General features: G+C 41.6%; 1 protein-coding gene across 7 annotated transcripts in view; it reads left to right on the top strand.

Annotated features, from left to right (window-relative positions):
* The window catches only part of GIGYF2 (GRB10 interacting GYF protein 2), a 123,981-nt gene extending 114,356 nt beyond the window's left edge, over positions 1–9,625 (top strand). For 6 of the 7 annotated variants that reach the window (XM_073217977.1, XM_073217976.1, XM_073217978.1 and 3 more), the window contains exons 27-29: positions 1,419–1,585; positions 3,670–3,817; positions 7,809–9,625. In XM_073217977.1, coding sequence (XP_073074078.1) covers positions 1,419–1,585; positions 3,670–3,817; positions 7,809–7,876 — 383 coding nt within the window. In that variant the 3' untranslated portion in view covers positions 7,877–9,625. Of the gene's footprint in view, positions 1–1,418; positions 1,586–3,669; positions 3,818–7,808 lie in introns of those variants that run through there. The other variant, XR_012123458.1, reaches the window with a different exon arrangement.
* Positions 9,626–13,611: the final 3,986 nt, after the last annotated feature.

Raw genomic sequence — 13,611 nt, 5'->3', positions numbered from 1 at the left:
GCACTTGCCATAAGAACTGGACTCTTCAGTGGTAGTATAGGGTTACTTGTGAGCCAAGTCCTGTGGTACTGTCTCAGATAGGTTATCAGCGCTCGCCAAAAAGGAAGTGCTGTGTCAGTCTGCCTTGTGATGTACAGGACAGAGGAGGTCATACTCCATACTGCTCATTTTATGGGGACATTGCCAGCTGGACCAAGTCCAAAGGAAGGTAACTGTCATGGTGAGGACAAGGGTCAACCTGAGCAAGAGAGGTGGAGGTGATGTGAGATCTTTCCCTTCCTACTTCTGGGGTCGGGGGGTCAGAGGGATTCTTGTGATGGAACAAGTAGACTTAGACTTTGTGTAGGATAAAATTAGGACCAATGTGTGGAAGTGAAAAGGTTTCAGTGTAAAAATCTGAAGAAAAACTTGCTAATTGTTAGCTGTTCACAAAGAAAATTACCTGCTTTAGATGAATGAGTACCTTCTCCAACCCCAAATGTTTGAAATAAGACCAGTCAGCTTGGTATGGCAGTTATTCCCATCACTGAGAGGCTGAGTTGAAGTAGTCCACCTCTGATGTCTTACCTAAAAACAAGTGTCTTTTTCAAAAAGTAAAGTAATCAAAGGACTCCTTTGCATATTGTAACAATATCTAATGCTCTGAAAGAGCCAGAGAAAACAGTAGTAAATAATAGTTATGACTACCATCCATTAAGCAACTGCCATATGCTAGGCACTTTCTAGCAGTTAACATACATATGTTACCCCAGTTATTTAATTTTATAAGATACCTTTACAATGCTGCAGGTATTGTTATCTGCATTTTATAAATTAGGAAACGGAGGCTCAGAATGGTTAAGTAACTCATCAAGGTCACACAGAAATTTCAGAGTCAAGTTGTAAACCCACATTTGTCTAACTGGTACTTGTGCTTTTTCTCCCTCACTGCACTGCTTGCATGTTGCATTTGATTTCTCTCTAAACATACAATATCTCGGTGAAGTGAAAGTTCAAGGAGTGTGGCTGTATCCTCAGTATCTATTGTGGTGCCTGGCACACATCACAGCACTTGGTGAATATTGATTGAATTTAAGGAAAGAAAGAATGAATCCCCAAATGACTTCAGTCTTAAGCAAGCAGTTGCTTCAATCAACATAACCTTTAGTTTTTACCAACATAACATTTAGTAAAACTAAAACATGCATGACATATGTCTTTGTTTGACTCTCTGTTATTTCAGATAATTTTGGCCATTGCAAATAGTGGATCATTTGTTGTTTTCATTTCTATAGAGTATATTAAAGAACATTTAACATAAGAACTGCATACCTTTCAAGTTTCCATCATTAATGTCTGTATTAGGTATGATAAAAACAGATTTTTGTATGTGATATTTCATTGTTATTCTTTATGTCTTTTCTCCTCTCATGTTGTAGTTCCCACATTTGTTTCTTTCCTGAAAGAAGTGGAATCTCCTTACGAGGTCCATGACTATATTAGGGCTTATTTAGGAGATACGTCTGAGGCCAAGGAGTTTGCCAAGCAGTTCCTCGAGCGCCGAGCCAAACAGAAAGCCAGCCAGCGGCAGCAGCCCCAGCAGCAGGTATGAGGCGGCAGTGAGTGCGGTGCCCCAGGAGCGAGTTAGTACCATGAAATGCTGAGAAACTAGGGAAAAAGTTAAAACAAAGGCATCATTTTTGTACATCAAATGACCAACGCTGGTAGACTTGTTATTTTCAAATTTCATGTCCAGAGAGACCTTTGTAAATTTTCGAAGTAGCAAATATAACCATTCATTCTGTTAGACACACCAGCCCTATTTTTCTTGGTTCATATACGTGCCTCAGTCAGACTGTAAATTCCAATTTGTCAAAGACCCATAAGTTTGGTTTTAAGTAGTCACAACCTACACATGTCAAATCTCGGGTGCTTAGCAACCACTGTGCCCAGTGCAGAGAGTCCTGCAGCATGCCAGCCATTTCATACATCATTAATGGTGATGTAAAAGGGACAGTCAGTTTTCATGATTTTTGGTAGATGTTCTATAAAGTTGGCACCAACACTGAATTAGCCAACTGAGCCATTGCTCCTGGGGAACCAGCCAGTTTAGTTGCGAACCTCAGGTTACAAAATTTTTATCAGCTGATCAGTATGTAACTATGTGTTATGTGTGCTTCTGTTTAAAGATGTCTTATTTAATGTACTGTTGATTCCTTAACATTGAACTCATGGCCAACAGCCCTAACACTCAGCCTGAATGAAGCTTATCTAACACATGTATTTTCTCCATAAAGCACATCACAGCCTTCTTGTGTTCAGGGACAATAGACAGCACTTAACACTTGGAAGCTATTTTAAACAATGAATTCACCAAAAAGCACAAAATGAAGCACATGTCAATAGACTTTGAAAAAGATACTTGTCTACTGTATGAGAACTGAGACTAGAAGGCAGAGTTTTGCCCTGCTCTGTCTCAGCTGGGAACATGTTATTTGGGCAACTCAAATTTTTCACTGCTGTATACATGTGTATGTCCAGAATGGCCACAAAAGCACTCCAAATACTGATTTGGGGGTTACAAATAAATTAACAGTTAGTAGGCAAACTTGCAAATATGGAATCAGTGAATAATGAGGAACTATTGTACAAATTTTCTGAAAGATGAATTGGCAAGGATCATGGACAGGCTTAAGTATATTCATATCCTTTAATCCTGTATTCTACTAGAAATAATGTTTGTTAGAGGTCACTTCTAGGGATATATAAGCTACAGTGAAGTACAAAGCATTTAAAATCCATTTGGATAGATGAGCTAACAAGGTAAGTGAAAGTTGTAAACACAAACAGCACTAGTAGTATTTTAAATCAAGAGAAGTCATACAGCAATACAGAAGGCTCTTTGCGTTTGTGAAATGGCCGCCTCTGTGTGCTGAAACCAGAAGGTGAACACGCACATGCACATGTGCACATGCACACACACACACAGAGCCAGCCTTGTCCTTGCTCAGTGCTTTCGCCACAGCCCACCAACCTCCTGCCATGTAGCACTACCAGTACCTTTAGTTCATTGAACCAATCCCAAATTAAAATGAATTGTTCTAATAAGTGTGAATGACTGGTAGACTATTTCATAGTTTAACCAGTTGGTAGAAAACATATGGATAATATTTGGGGACCAGATCCCATCTGGGATTGCCAATAAGAATAATGTACATAACATCAGCTTCGTTTGGTAACATGCTGCCAACATGTCTGTAGTCTGTCCTCTCTGTTTTGGGGCCCAGAGACCAAGGAACCTTATGCTTTAAGTACGTGAGGAGTGTAAATTGCCAGAGTACAGAAGTCTATTTGTGATTATTTGCTATGTGTTTAATTTCCTAGTGGATGGCAGACTCCATGCATACAAGAGAGGTTTTGACAGCTGTGCTATTATATAGCAGGGTGGACACCTGGAGGTAACCAGGACAGGCCTTATAGAGGCAGAGAGCTTCAATGGGATGTCTGAATCTAAGTGAAGGAAAAGCATGGTTCAGTAGCTTGGTCTGGGATTCATTATTACCAGAATCCACAATAGGCTTTTGTTTTTAAACTCATACATGATAAGGTGAGGGCAGATTAACCATTTTCTTAGGGTGGGCCAAGTCTGTATCCACTGTGTAACCTCAGTTGTGCCATCTTGTTCCACAGGACTCTGTGTGGGGAATGAACCACAGTGCACTCCATTCAGTATTTCAGACCAATCAAAGCAACAACCAACAATCCAATTTTGAGTCTGTACAAAGTGGCAAGAAGAAGAAAAAGCAGAAGATGGTCCGAGCAGATCCCAGTTTATTAGGTGAGCAGTGGCCTCAAGTACTCATCTGGGTGTTGGGGTCATGCAGGTTATAGCAGTTATATGTGAGAACCATGGCAGAATGTTTTTCGTGAAAGGGAATATTTCTTACACAAAATTAATGTCTTTTAGCCAGTTCAAAATAAGTAGTCAGTGTTTACTAGGCACAGCAGTGTGAAAGCTGTACCTCATGTGCTCCAGGGAGTAAGAAAAGGAATAACTTTTATTATGTGTCTTATATTTAATATGAATTTCCCTAAAAGGTCTTAGTTGGAAAATAATACTAGTAGAGAACATTAAAAGTTGTTTAAAAACTTGCTGGTTTATGTAAAAGTAGGCCATAAATCCAATCAGGTGTTCAAAGAAAAAAGCCAATGTTTGTTGATAAACACAAATATATATATATATAATATTTATCTCTATATATCTTGTGATTCTCAGAGTTACTTTGCATTATGAAGTGATGTTCTAGTTTAAACCAATGAATAAACTAAGGCCCAGAGGATTTACAGCATTTCCCAAAGTCACAGCTGTTTAGCAGTGGGGCTAGGATTTCAGAGCAGGCCTTTTTCCTTTCCACTCTTTTATCCACAGCTTTTCTTGTCCGGCACTGAGAGCCAGTGTCTTAACTGGATAGAGCTTTGAAAGATTGACAGGAAGGGAAGGGAATGGTGTTTCTTTAATAACAGACATTATAGGCAAATGTGATAGGTTGCCTCTGTTTCTTAAATTGGCCTAACAACTTCATAGACAATGATAAAATTAAAGTTATTCTCTATTTATGAATGTAAAATGGGCTGTTATAAATCATGCTGTCTGGAATAGAAGATTACAATGGCAAAAATGGTAGCTTGCAACATTGGCCCAGGCAGGAGGCTTACTGGTTAGGAGGCTACAGTATAGACCAGAAAGATGCTGCTAACCTGGAATAGGGTTTTGACAGTGGAGATGGAGAGGAGTTAGATGTATTTCAGAAGTTCCGGGATAGAATTCGCTGGACAGGAAGAATGGGAAGGTTAAAGCAGCAGGATATGTAGTGTTGCCATATATTAAAATGATGAGCACTGGAAAATGGATCACGCGTGTGGGTACATAATAGGGTGTTCGTGTTGGGTGGGTTCCATGTGAAATGTGTATGAGACACCAAATGGAGGTGCCTGCATGGAAGAGCTGATAGCTACAAAACAAGAGGTAGATTGTCGATGTACTCTGCCCCTGGTAGCATTCATACTTCCCTTCAGAGGTTTCCTGCCCTGGAGAAAACAGAAGGTCAGTAGCAAAAAACTAACATCGAGGATTGCCCTTTGGAACTGGTGCCTGAAACTTGGCTTTGGGAGCAGAGATCTTCTGTTTCAAAAGTTTATGTTAAGGATGGATGGAGCAGTCCAAAATGTTACATAGTTTTGGCAGAAAGAGGTGAATATAAATTTAAAAGTGTCGCTTAATTCTGATGGGTTAAGAGGGTTCTAGCTAAGAATCCCTTACTGTTTGGCTTAGAGCATTTGTGGGGCGGGCTGTCAGGGAAAAGATTCCTTGGAAATGAAGTTAGAGCTCTTTATTTCATTTGCCCCCTCTCCTCTTACAGACCCAAGGCAGAAAAGACTTGGAATCCCACTTCAGGGGATTGAGAGGTCATTTCTAGGCATAGAGTTTTAAGGAACCTGTATGCCTTTGGGGGAAGAAAAAAATTAATGACTTCCCCATATATAAGGGGAAGTTTCAGTACTCAACAGAGTACTGAGGAAACTCACTTTGGTGGGCTCTTCCTTGGACCTTTTTGTGAAAATTTCTGCTCAACTAAACCTCCCTCTGGTATTCTTATAATTATTAATTTTTACCCCTTACCTACTCATTTCCATCTATTATTATTTTTTAATTGATATATATACCGTATTGATTTATAGATTCAGAAAAATTACTAAATGTCCATTAGTCACAGTTACCCAGTCACAGAATGAGAAAACACGCTCTAATTTGATGCAAAAGTCTCCGTTGAAAAAGTAGTCATTGATGAAAAGAGAACTTTGCTTCTATTAAAAAAAAAAAACAGAGGGGCCCAGCCTCATTTTAATGACAGTCCCCTCCATTGAACTCTGTGTCTTTGTCTAGTTTTTAGAGCTACCAGGTACCATTGTGAACCAGCATCCTGTGCTTGAATATCATAAATACACACGAGCGTTTTCCCCAGTCATGCTTTCCTTATAGAACAGTCTCTCAAACCTTAAAAGAAATCATGCGAGGGGAGATGGTATGTTGTTCTGTTGCTAGCAGCATGTAGTCTTTAGAGCCTGGCATATTGGGCCTAAATCTTTATATTGCCTTGGGTTTCATGGTATCCCAGAGCTTTCCCTTCTGTCAGATGGGGAGAAGTGCCTACCTTACTGGTATGACAGGTAAATGGCACCATGTTTGGCCCAGTAATAAACATGTAATAGAGGTGAATTATTAACTTTGTTTGTGTTGGAGCGGGAGACGTAGGTCTCTTCTCCCTTCCTGACTTTTCATGATTAAAAAATTAGTTTGTGTTTTTGTTTTCCGCATTTAGTGCAGGTAGCTCATCATTGGTTTTATCACATTACATCTGTGCTTGGGATATATTGAAGTCAAACTTTCATCGACTATTGAGTTTTTAGGTTTTATACTTACCTAATTGAACTGTTATTTTCAAATACACGAATACTAAACTTTTTGTCATTTCAAGGTAAAAAAAGTCTCGAGGGTTCTAGGAACAGTTGATGGATAGAACTCAGGTTGGGGTTTGGAGTGGAGTCCTAGCCTCTCCCAGTGCAGGCCTTGTGAGCAGCTTGTACCACAGCTTCCTCGGTTAATAAATAGTTGTGTTTATGTTTTCCAAGCGTGGTATTTTTGAGCAAGAACATAACATAATTAAGCTATTTTTATTATGGAAGGCATTATTTGTTTATTATTGGTACATTTAAAATGTGTGTTTGTTTGAAAAGTTGACCATTAAAGAACAAAAAGGAGGGAGGGAGCAGAAAAACTCAAATATTATTAACAGAACTGCTTTCAGACTGGAGACCATTGCCTGTTGACTTTTTGAAATTTGAATAGCAGCTAAAACAGTTTGAGATTTCATTTAGGGTGGATGAACTGAAAGCCTTTGAGAGTCACTCATTCCAAAAAGGCCCTGTTAATAATACTTTCTAATTATGAAGTTTATTGAAAAATTACAGATATGTGGCTGATGGCCTTAGGTTTTCAGGTGCCAGTAGTAGTGAGTACTGCTTGTTGCTTTAATTGCTGTGCTAAAACTGCTTTGTCTAAACCAGGTTCCATTTTAGTTAATACTGCTAACTGAGGTCATTCCCTTGGCAAGTCTCCTGACAGTAGATTGAGTTGAATAAAGTACTTTAACCTTTACTCCTTTGGCGTGGTCTGTCACGTCCCAGAGAGAACATCTCAGGGCTGAAGAGTGGTAGTGGGCCTTCCCTGAAGTCTCGAGCCCAGGCACAGCAAAAGCTGTGGCCAGAAAGTTTCTGTACCAATGGGAGGAAAGAGTATATTCCCAGTAGTGAGGGGACATTTCACAATAGTATGGTCACGTAGTAACAAATGACCTGGTGTGTGTTGTTCCTGCTGTCCTGCTGCCCCATTTCTTTGAAAGTGCCTCCTGAATGAACTTTCCCCCAAGCCAGTGTGGCCTGGTCTTAACTTTTCACACTTATACACCAGGCTCTTTCAGGATTCTCTAAGGCAGTGATTTGCAATTCTTTTAAAGCAGTGATGCTGGATTTTGTTTTTTTGTTTTTTTCCCCCTCTTCTAATTATACCAGAACCCTAAGAAATAAAACAAAAACTGTCTCCCATTGGAAGGGCAGAAAGTCACTGCTCTGACCTTTATTTTTGTTCTTCTCCCTCCCTTTAGTATCCCTACAGTATGCTAAAAAAACAAGGCTTCTCTTGCAGCCTGCTGCCTGGAATTTGAGCCACGTGGTTATCAGTGTGGTCACTCATTACCAATTTTTTCCTGCAGGGTTTTCAGTCAATGCTTCATCGGAGCGACTCAATATGGGTGAAATCGAAACTTTGGATGACTACTGAGCACCTGCCAGTGGACTGACTGGCCTTCCCTCTCCTCTCTGCTGACCATGGCTTCTCCACCTTCGGACACAACACTTACTCACCATTTACTCTTTATCACTGCAACAAATCACTGAACCGATCATCTCAGGCTTTTTCTTATAGCCCTTTGTGTCCAAGATTCTTTAAACCGTTTTTGTTGGTGAGCATCTCAGACTGTAGCTAAGTGAACCAGACCCAGTGTCTCGGGGGTGGCAGAGGGGATTACTCCCCAACAAGGCTCATTTTGGGCAGCACATGTTTACTGTGCTGTGATTTCATCTGCTGTCTCCCAGAAAGTGTGTTGGGATCTGCCAGTAGCAATTTGTTTTCTCTTGTTACTTTTTTCCTCCTATTTTTTTTTTCTTTTTAACCCCCCATAAGGGAAAGGGGTCTAACTGGTGCAATCATGAAGAGAGTTAATGGTAACAGACATTGGCCAGCAACAAAATGCCCACGGACTGTGACTTGAGTGTCCTACAGAGACAGAACTCTCCCAGTCTGAATATTGTATTGCCACTGCTAACTTTGGGATTGCATCAAAGAGGCCCTGAATGGGATGGAGTTTAGATTGGAATGGTTTGATGTTGCACACCCCTCACCTGCTCTTTCTAAGCATCCTTTCGGAGAAAGGATTTATGTTTTTCTTCGTTAGATAGTGACTTCCAAGCAAGCTGACTTCTCCTCTGGCATACTCCAACCTGATTGGACAAAGGAAACCCTATGGCCTGGAAGAGGGACTTGCTCCTAATTTTTCTTTCTTAAAAAACTGATTTTTCCCATAAATATTTTTACTTCAGAGGACTAGGACCAGTTTGTTTTGGGCCTTTTTGCTGAAAATTTGTCTCGTTTAAGAGGCAGTTAGGATCTTTACCATATGTATGAATCTGTATAATTTCATTTTGGATAGGGATAAACTTTTGCTTCTGATAAAACCTGGAATTTCATCTGGTTCCTCAGAGCATTGCGTGTGTGTCTTGCTGTGGCCCCATAAGGTTTTGTTTAAAGATTCTGGAATGGCAAGTTGCTTGCCTTTTCTGAAAAGAGAACACACAAAACCTGACCATCTTTAAGATCTTCATCCGTGGAAACCACTACACAGGAGAATGCAGTGGGATGGAGGGGATGGGAGAGAGCAGGAGAGAAAAGCCTGGTTCTGGCTTCTGGTCGTGGCCTCCTAATTCCCCCTCACTTCAGATATAAATGTATCAAGCCCTATTTATAGACAAATACTCTTCCTGCCTCTACCAACCCCCCACAGAACATCACCTGGAATTGCTGATTTCACTCTGGTCTGGAGCCATTGGACCAACCATCCCTGTGCGAAAATTGCTGTGGTTTGGGTGGCTCCTGGTGGAGCACCTTTTCTTTCCGGCGTCGCTGCCTGAAGAAGGCTGGAGTTGCTCTGAGAGCAGTCTGGTTTTGGATCATTTTATTTGGTTTCTGTTGTTATTCTTTTGGATCACCATTCTCCTATCCCTTCTGGCCTCCCTCCCTCCTAAACATGTACAGTAACTATACAGAGACTGCTACAAACTTGTATATAGTTTTTGGATCGGATAGCATGAGGAGATGGGGAACCATTAAAAATTGGGACTCCTGCTCTCCTTTTGCTTTGTAAATTCAAAAGTGGGGGGTGGGGAAGAGGGATAGTTAAAATGTTTACAAAACTTTAAGCTCCCTTGGAACTTTTGCCAGTGTGGAGGAAAATAAAAAAGAACTTAAATAAAACATGGTGGTATTCTCTCTGAGTGCACCTCCTATACTCGCCTTTGTCGAGGCCGAGTTTTGTACTAAACTGTTCTCCTGGCTCCATGGAAAAGCGCCAAAACACGAGCACGTGAGACACGAAGGCATCGTGGTTCTCTCTGCCAGGCTGTGGAACACTGGCTGGCTCTGTGTTTGAGAATGCAGAGGTCAAGGTAAACATGGGTAAGTTTAACCCAAGGTCTTTCCTTCTTTGACTATCCCTTTCTGATGACTTGTGGACCATCTCCTACCCTCATACCACAGGCACACCACCTTGACTGTACCCCTCCAGAGCCTGCCCACACCTTCCAAAGGATATGTGCTAATTCAGGTAAATAAAAATAAATAAAACACAAACGTTTGGGGGTTGGGTAGGCAGATTTAGGAGAGCAAAGTCGTTTCAGTCTTGGAACATTCCATTTGCTTAACCAGGAGCCTTGCTTCTACCTGAGGAATTTACCACTTAGTGGAAACTATTTACTAGGAATGTTTCCATCTGTCTCAGTTCTCTCTATTTCGCATTTTCATTTTCCCACTCTTTCAATTCCAACCACCACATTTTTACCCTGTTTTGTAAACTTACTTGCAAATGATCTTAACTGCTCCTGAGTTTTAAAATATTTGCTGTGTACACTGTTTGCTTCCAGTTACTTTGATTCAGAGAATTAAAAAACATACCCAGACAAGATAGCAAGACAGTTCAGTTTGATGATGGAGACTTTCCTCAAGGTAGTTGGTGTTCCGGTTGCTGTTCCTGTGTAACAAATTACCCCCAAACAGGTACAACACCCCCTTCCTTCATTTTGTTGGTGACTTTGCAAGGGATGTGGGGCTAGAGCTCAGCTGGGCAGTTCTTCTGCAGTGTCTCCTTAGGTTGAAGTCAGATGTCAGCTGACGCTGTGATCTTGGGAAGGGTTAATGAGGTTGGCTGGCCAGGATGGCTCGCTCAGGTGACAGGCAGTTGAAGCTGGCTGTGGGCTGGGAACTCAGCTGGGTTGATGGCTGGAAGAACTGTTTGTCCTTTCCAGCAGGGCAACTTCAGGATAGGTGGGCTTCTCTTGGCAATTGGCTTACCCTAGAGAACCTATAGAGGTTGCTTCACCTTTTCTAACCTAAACTCATAAGTCAACATAGTATCACTTCTGTGAAACTTTGTTCTGTCAGAGCAGTCCCAGGCCCACTCAGATTCAGGGGTTTGGGAACATGGGACCTCCTAGCTCTTCTGATGGATGATGGTATCATGAAATCACATGTAGAAGAGCATGTGGGGTAGAAGATGCTGTTGCCATTTGGGGGAAAATACCTGCATAAAGTGAGTTTATCATATATATCAGGGAAACAACTCTTCATTGGTTCTAAGTTGAGGGGTTATTTTTTTCTTTTTAAGTTCAGGATAGGTAGTGGTACTTATGGCTTTATTTTAAAGAACTTTTTCTTTTAGGGCGACCATTTTTTATATATATTGTGTATGTGTGAAATTTTATGCACACTTTTTTAAATCGCTCAGTTGAAGAAATTGAAATTTGTTTTATACGAACTGCCCCTCTGCATTTTTAATAAAAATAAAAAGTCAGTGTATTACTCCAAACAGAAGTGCTGTTGTAAAATGAACCTGTTTATCTCCTGTGCTTCCAGTGTGGGGAATAGAACTTCGTCAAAAGAGCAGCAGGCACGCACATTCTAAGCAGAGTAAGTTACAACCAAGAGCACATTCCAGATGGAAGGTGGCCTCTTTTTGTTCTTGGAGCAAAAAGAAAAAAGCCCAACTCTAGAGGATGTCTGTGGCCCTGCTTGAGTGCAGGCAATTTGTGAAGAGGAAGTGACAGTGCTTGCCAGGACTGTGGGGAGCCTGGGAGCCTGGAAGCAGCCAGGTGGGTGATACTCATTTTGGGGATGTCGTTGGATGCCCTGAGCATGAAAGACTGTACAGCGTTTGGTAGTGCCAGTTCCCGAGTGGGAACCTGGAACCTTTAATAGGAAAGTTTAGCTCCAGGGATTAATCAGTGGGAATGTTCTGCAACTAAAGAAGCAACCATAGCTGTAGTTTACCATATGGCAGAAACAGCACAAAGATTCCAGGAAACAAGAGAAGTGGGCTGTTCCCCTAATCGCTGCTCTTCGGCCTAAAAGCTGTCACTGCCTCCCCTTTCACTGCTGGCAAGGTAATGACATCACGGGGAGTGGAACTCAAAATACCCAGTTCTGTCTATAGCTGGTCTTAAGCAGAGCTATCATTTCTTAAAGTTTGTTTACTTTTACCCCCAAATGTGGAAGTGGTAGATTAGTGTCCCTTGGCAGCAAATTGCTTTTTCCTTTCAGTTTCTCCTTTGGTATAAGAAACAGTCCTGAGAATGGTCAGTGGGTCAGTATTAGGTTTAGTTTCATATAATAGAAGAACACCAATGACTTAAACAAGATAGTTCTCATGTGAAATCCAGAGGTCATCAGTCCAAGGCTGGTATCGTGGCTTAGGGACCTGGGTTCTGTTTCACCATCCTGATTATGGCTTCTAGCCTCATGGTCACTCATGGTTCAGGGTGACTGCTAGAGCACCAACCATCATGCCCATATTCTAGGCGGGGGGAAAGAGGGGTACGGCAAAGGGAGTGCTCCTCTCTGCTCAATCAACCCATTTTAAGGAACTCTCTTGGGAACACTACCCAACATCGTAAGTCATTGGCCAGAATGTAAGTAGATAAGTACAATTAGTTGCAAGAAAGACTGGAAATTTGGGAGATTTTGTTGAGTGGTTTGCTGCTCCAAATACTACTGGGATTCTGTTTCTAAGAAATAGAATGGATTATTGCATTGGCACTTAGAAGTCTCTCATTCTCTTCTGTCTAGTGTTTTGAAATGGGAAAAGTTTGGGATAGTTGGTTTGTGCTCATTAACCATGGGAAAGGATCCTGGTGGCTGCCCCAGTCTGGCCTGTGACTGAGGGCCTCAGTCTTTTCCAATGAGGGGGCTCCAAACAGGCTCTGGTTTGTATTCTTGAGCAGAGCTGGGTACCCAGTGCAGTTTCCAACCTTGCTGTGTCCAGCACCTCCCAGTTCTAGTTTCTGGATTTTGGGTGTTTTTTTTTTAAGGTACCCTATGGAGCAAAGCTGTGCTTGGTTTCATGAATGGGGGTCCTGGGGTCAAGCTGTCAGATTTGAATATTGGACCTACTTTGGGCAAGTATTTGTTTTCCTTTCTGTGCAGTGGGAGCTATCAGGTAGTTGTGATCAATAACTGAAAATATAATTGCATAGTACCATGCCCTGCACATAAATGCTTGATAAATACTACTTGTGGGACATTTTGCAAGGGAGGAGGACTTTATGGGCTCATGTATACATGCAGTAAGACATACTAAATAAGGGTCACCTCCCTCCTGGACATCTTAAAATTAGTGTAAAGAAATTGTCCTCAGGAGGTAATATGGTGTGGGTTCTAGGAGACCCAATATTAGCACCAGTCATGTTATTAACCAGTCCTTCCTATCTCTGGACCTCAGTTTCCTTGCCTGTCAGATGAGGGGTTGGACCAAATCATCTGAGTAACTTGAAACAAAAGTCAATCCCTGAGCTTCATGTCCCAGAGTTTCTAACTTGGGATGGGACTCAGCATTGGAAGTTATTTTTAAGTGCCCCAAGTGACTTTAAATGGACTTTAAGCCTGGTTGTGAGGCTTCCTTCAGCTCTGGCCTCCTGAGTGTGGTAGTGTGATCTGTGTGTGAGTCTGCATCTCCTGGCAGCATGCTGCTCACCTGTGCTGGTTGCAGATTCTGTGCTTGTGTTTCATTGAGGGTCCTTGATGACGCCTAACAAGTACCCTTTGCAGTTTTCCCAAAGCAGACTCAAGTGGAAACCCAAGCAAGGTGAAACTCTTGAGAGGCACAGAGTACTACCCGATTTTCAGACTTTCTTTGATAGCATAAAATTAAGCCTTAAGCACATCAGGGTCCCGCTGGGAAACAGAAACCACCC

This window comes from Manis javanica, chromosome 12 (assembly GCF_040802235.1).
Source record: "Manis javanica isolate MJ-LG chromosome 12, MJ_LKY, whole genome shotgun sequence".
NCBI classification, from domain to species: domain Eukaryota; kingdom Metazoa; phylum Chordata; class Mammalia; order Pholidota; family Manidae; genus Manis; species Manis javanica.
Note: the sequence above shows the minus strand (reverse complement) of the source record. Positions and strands in the feature narration are given on the sequence as shown.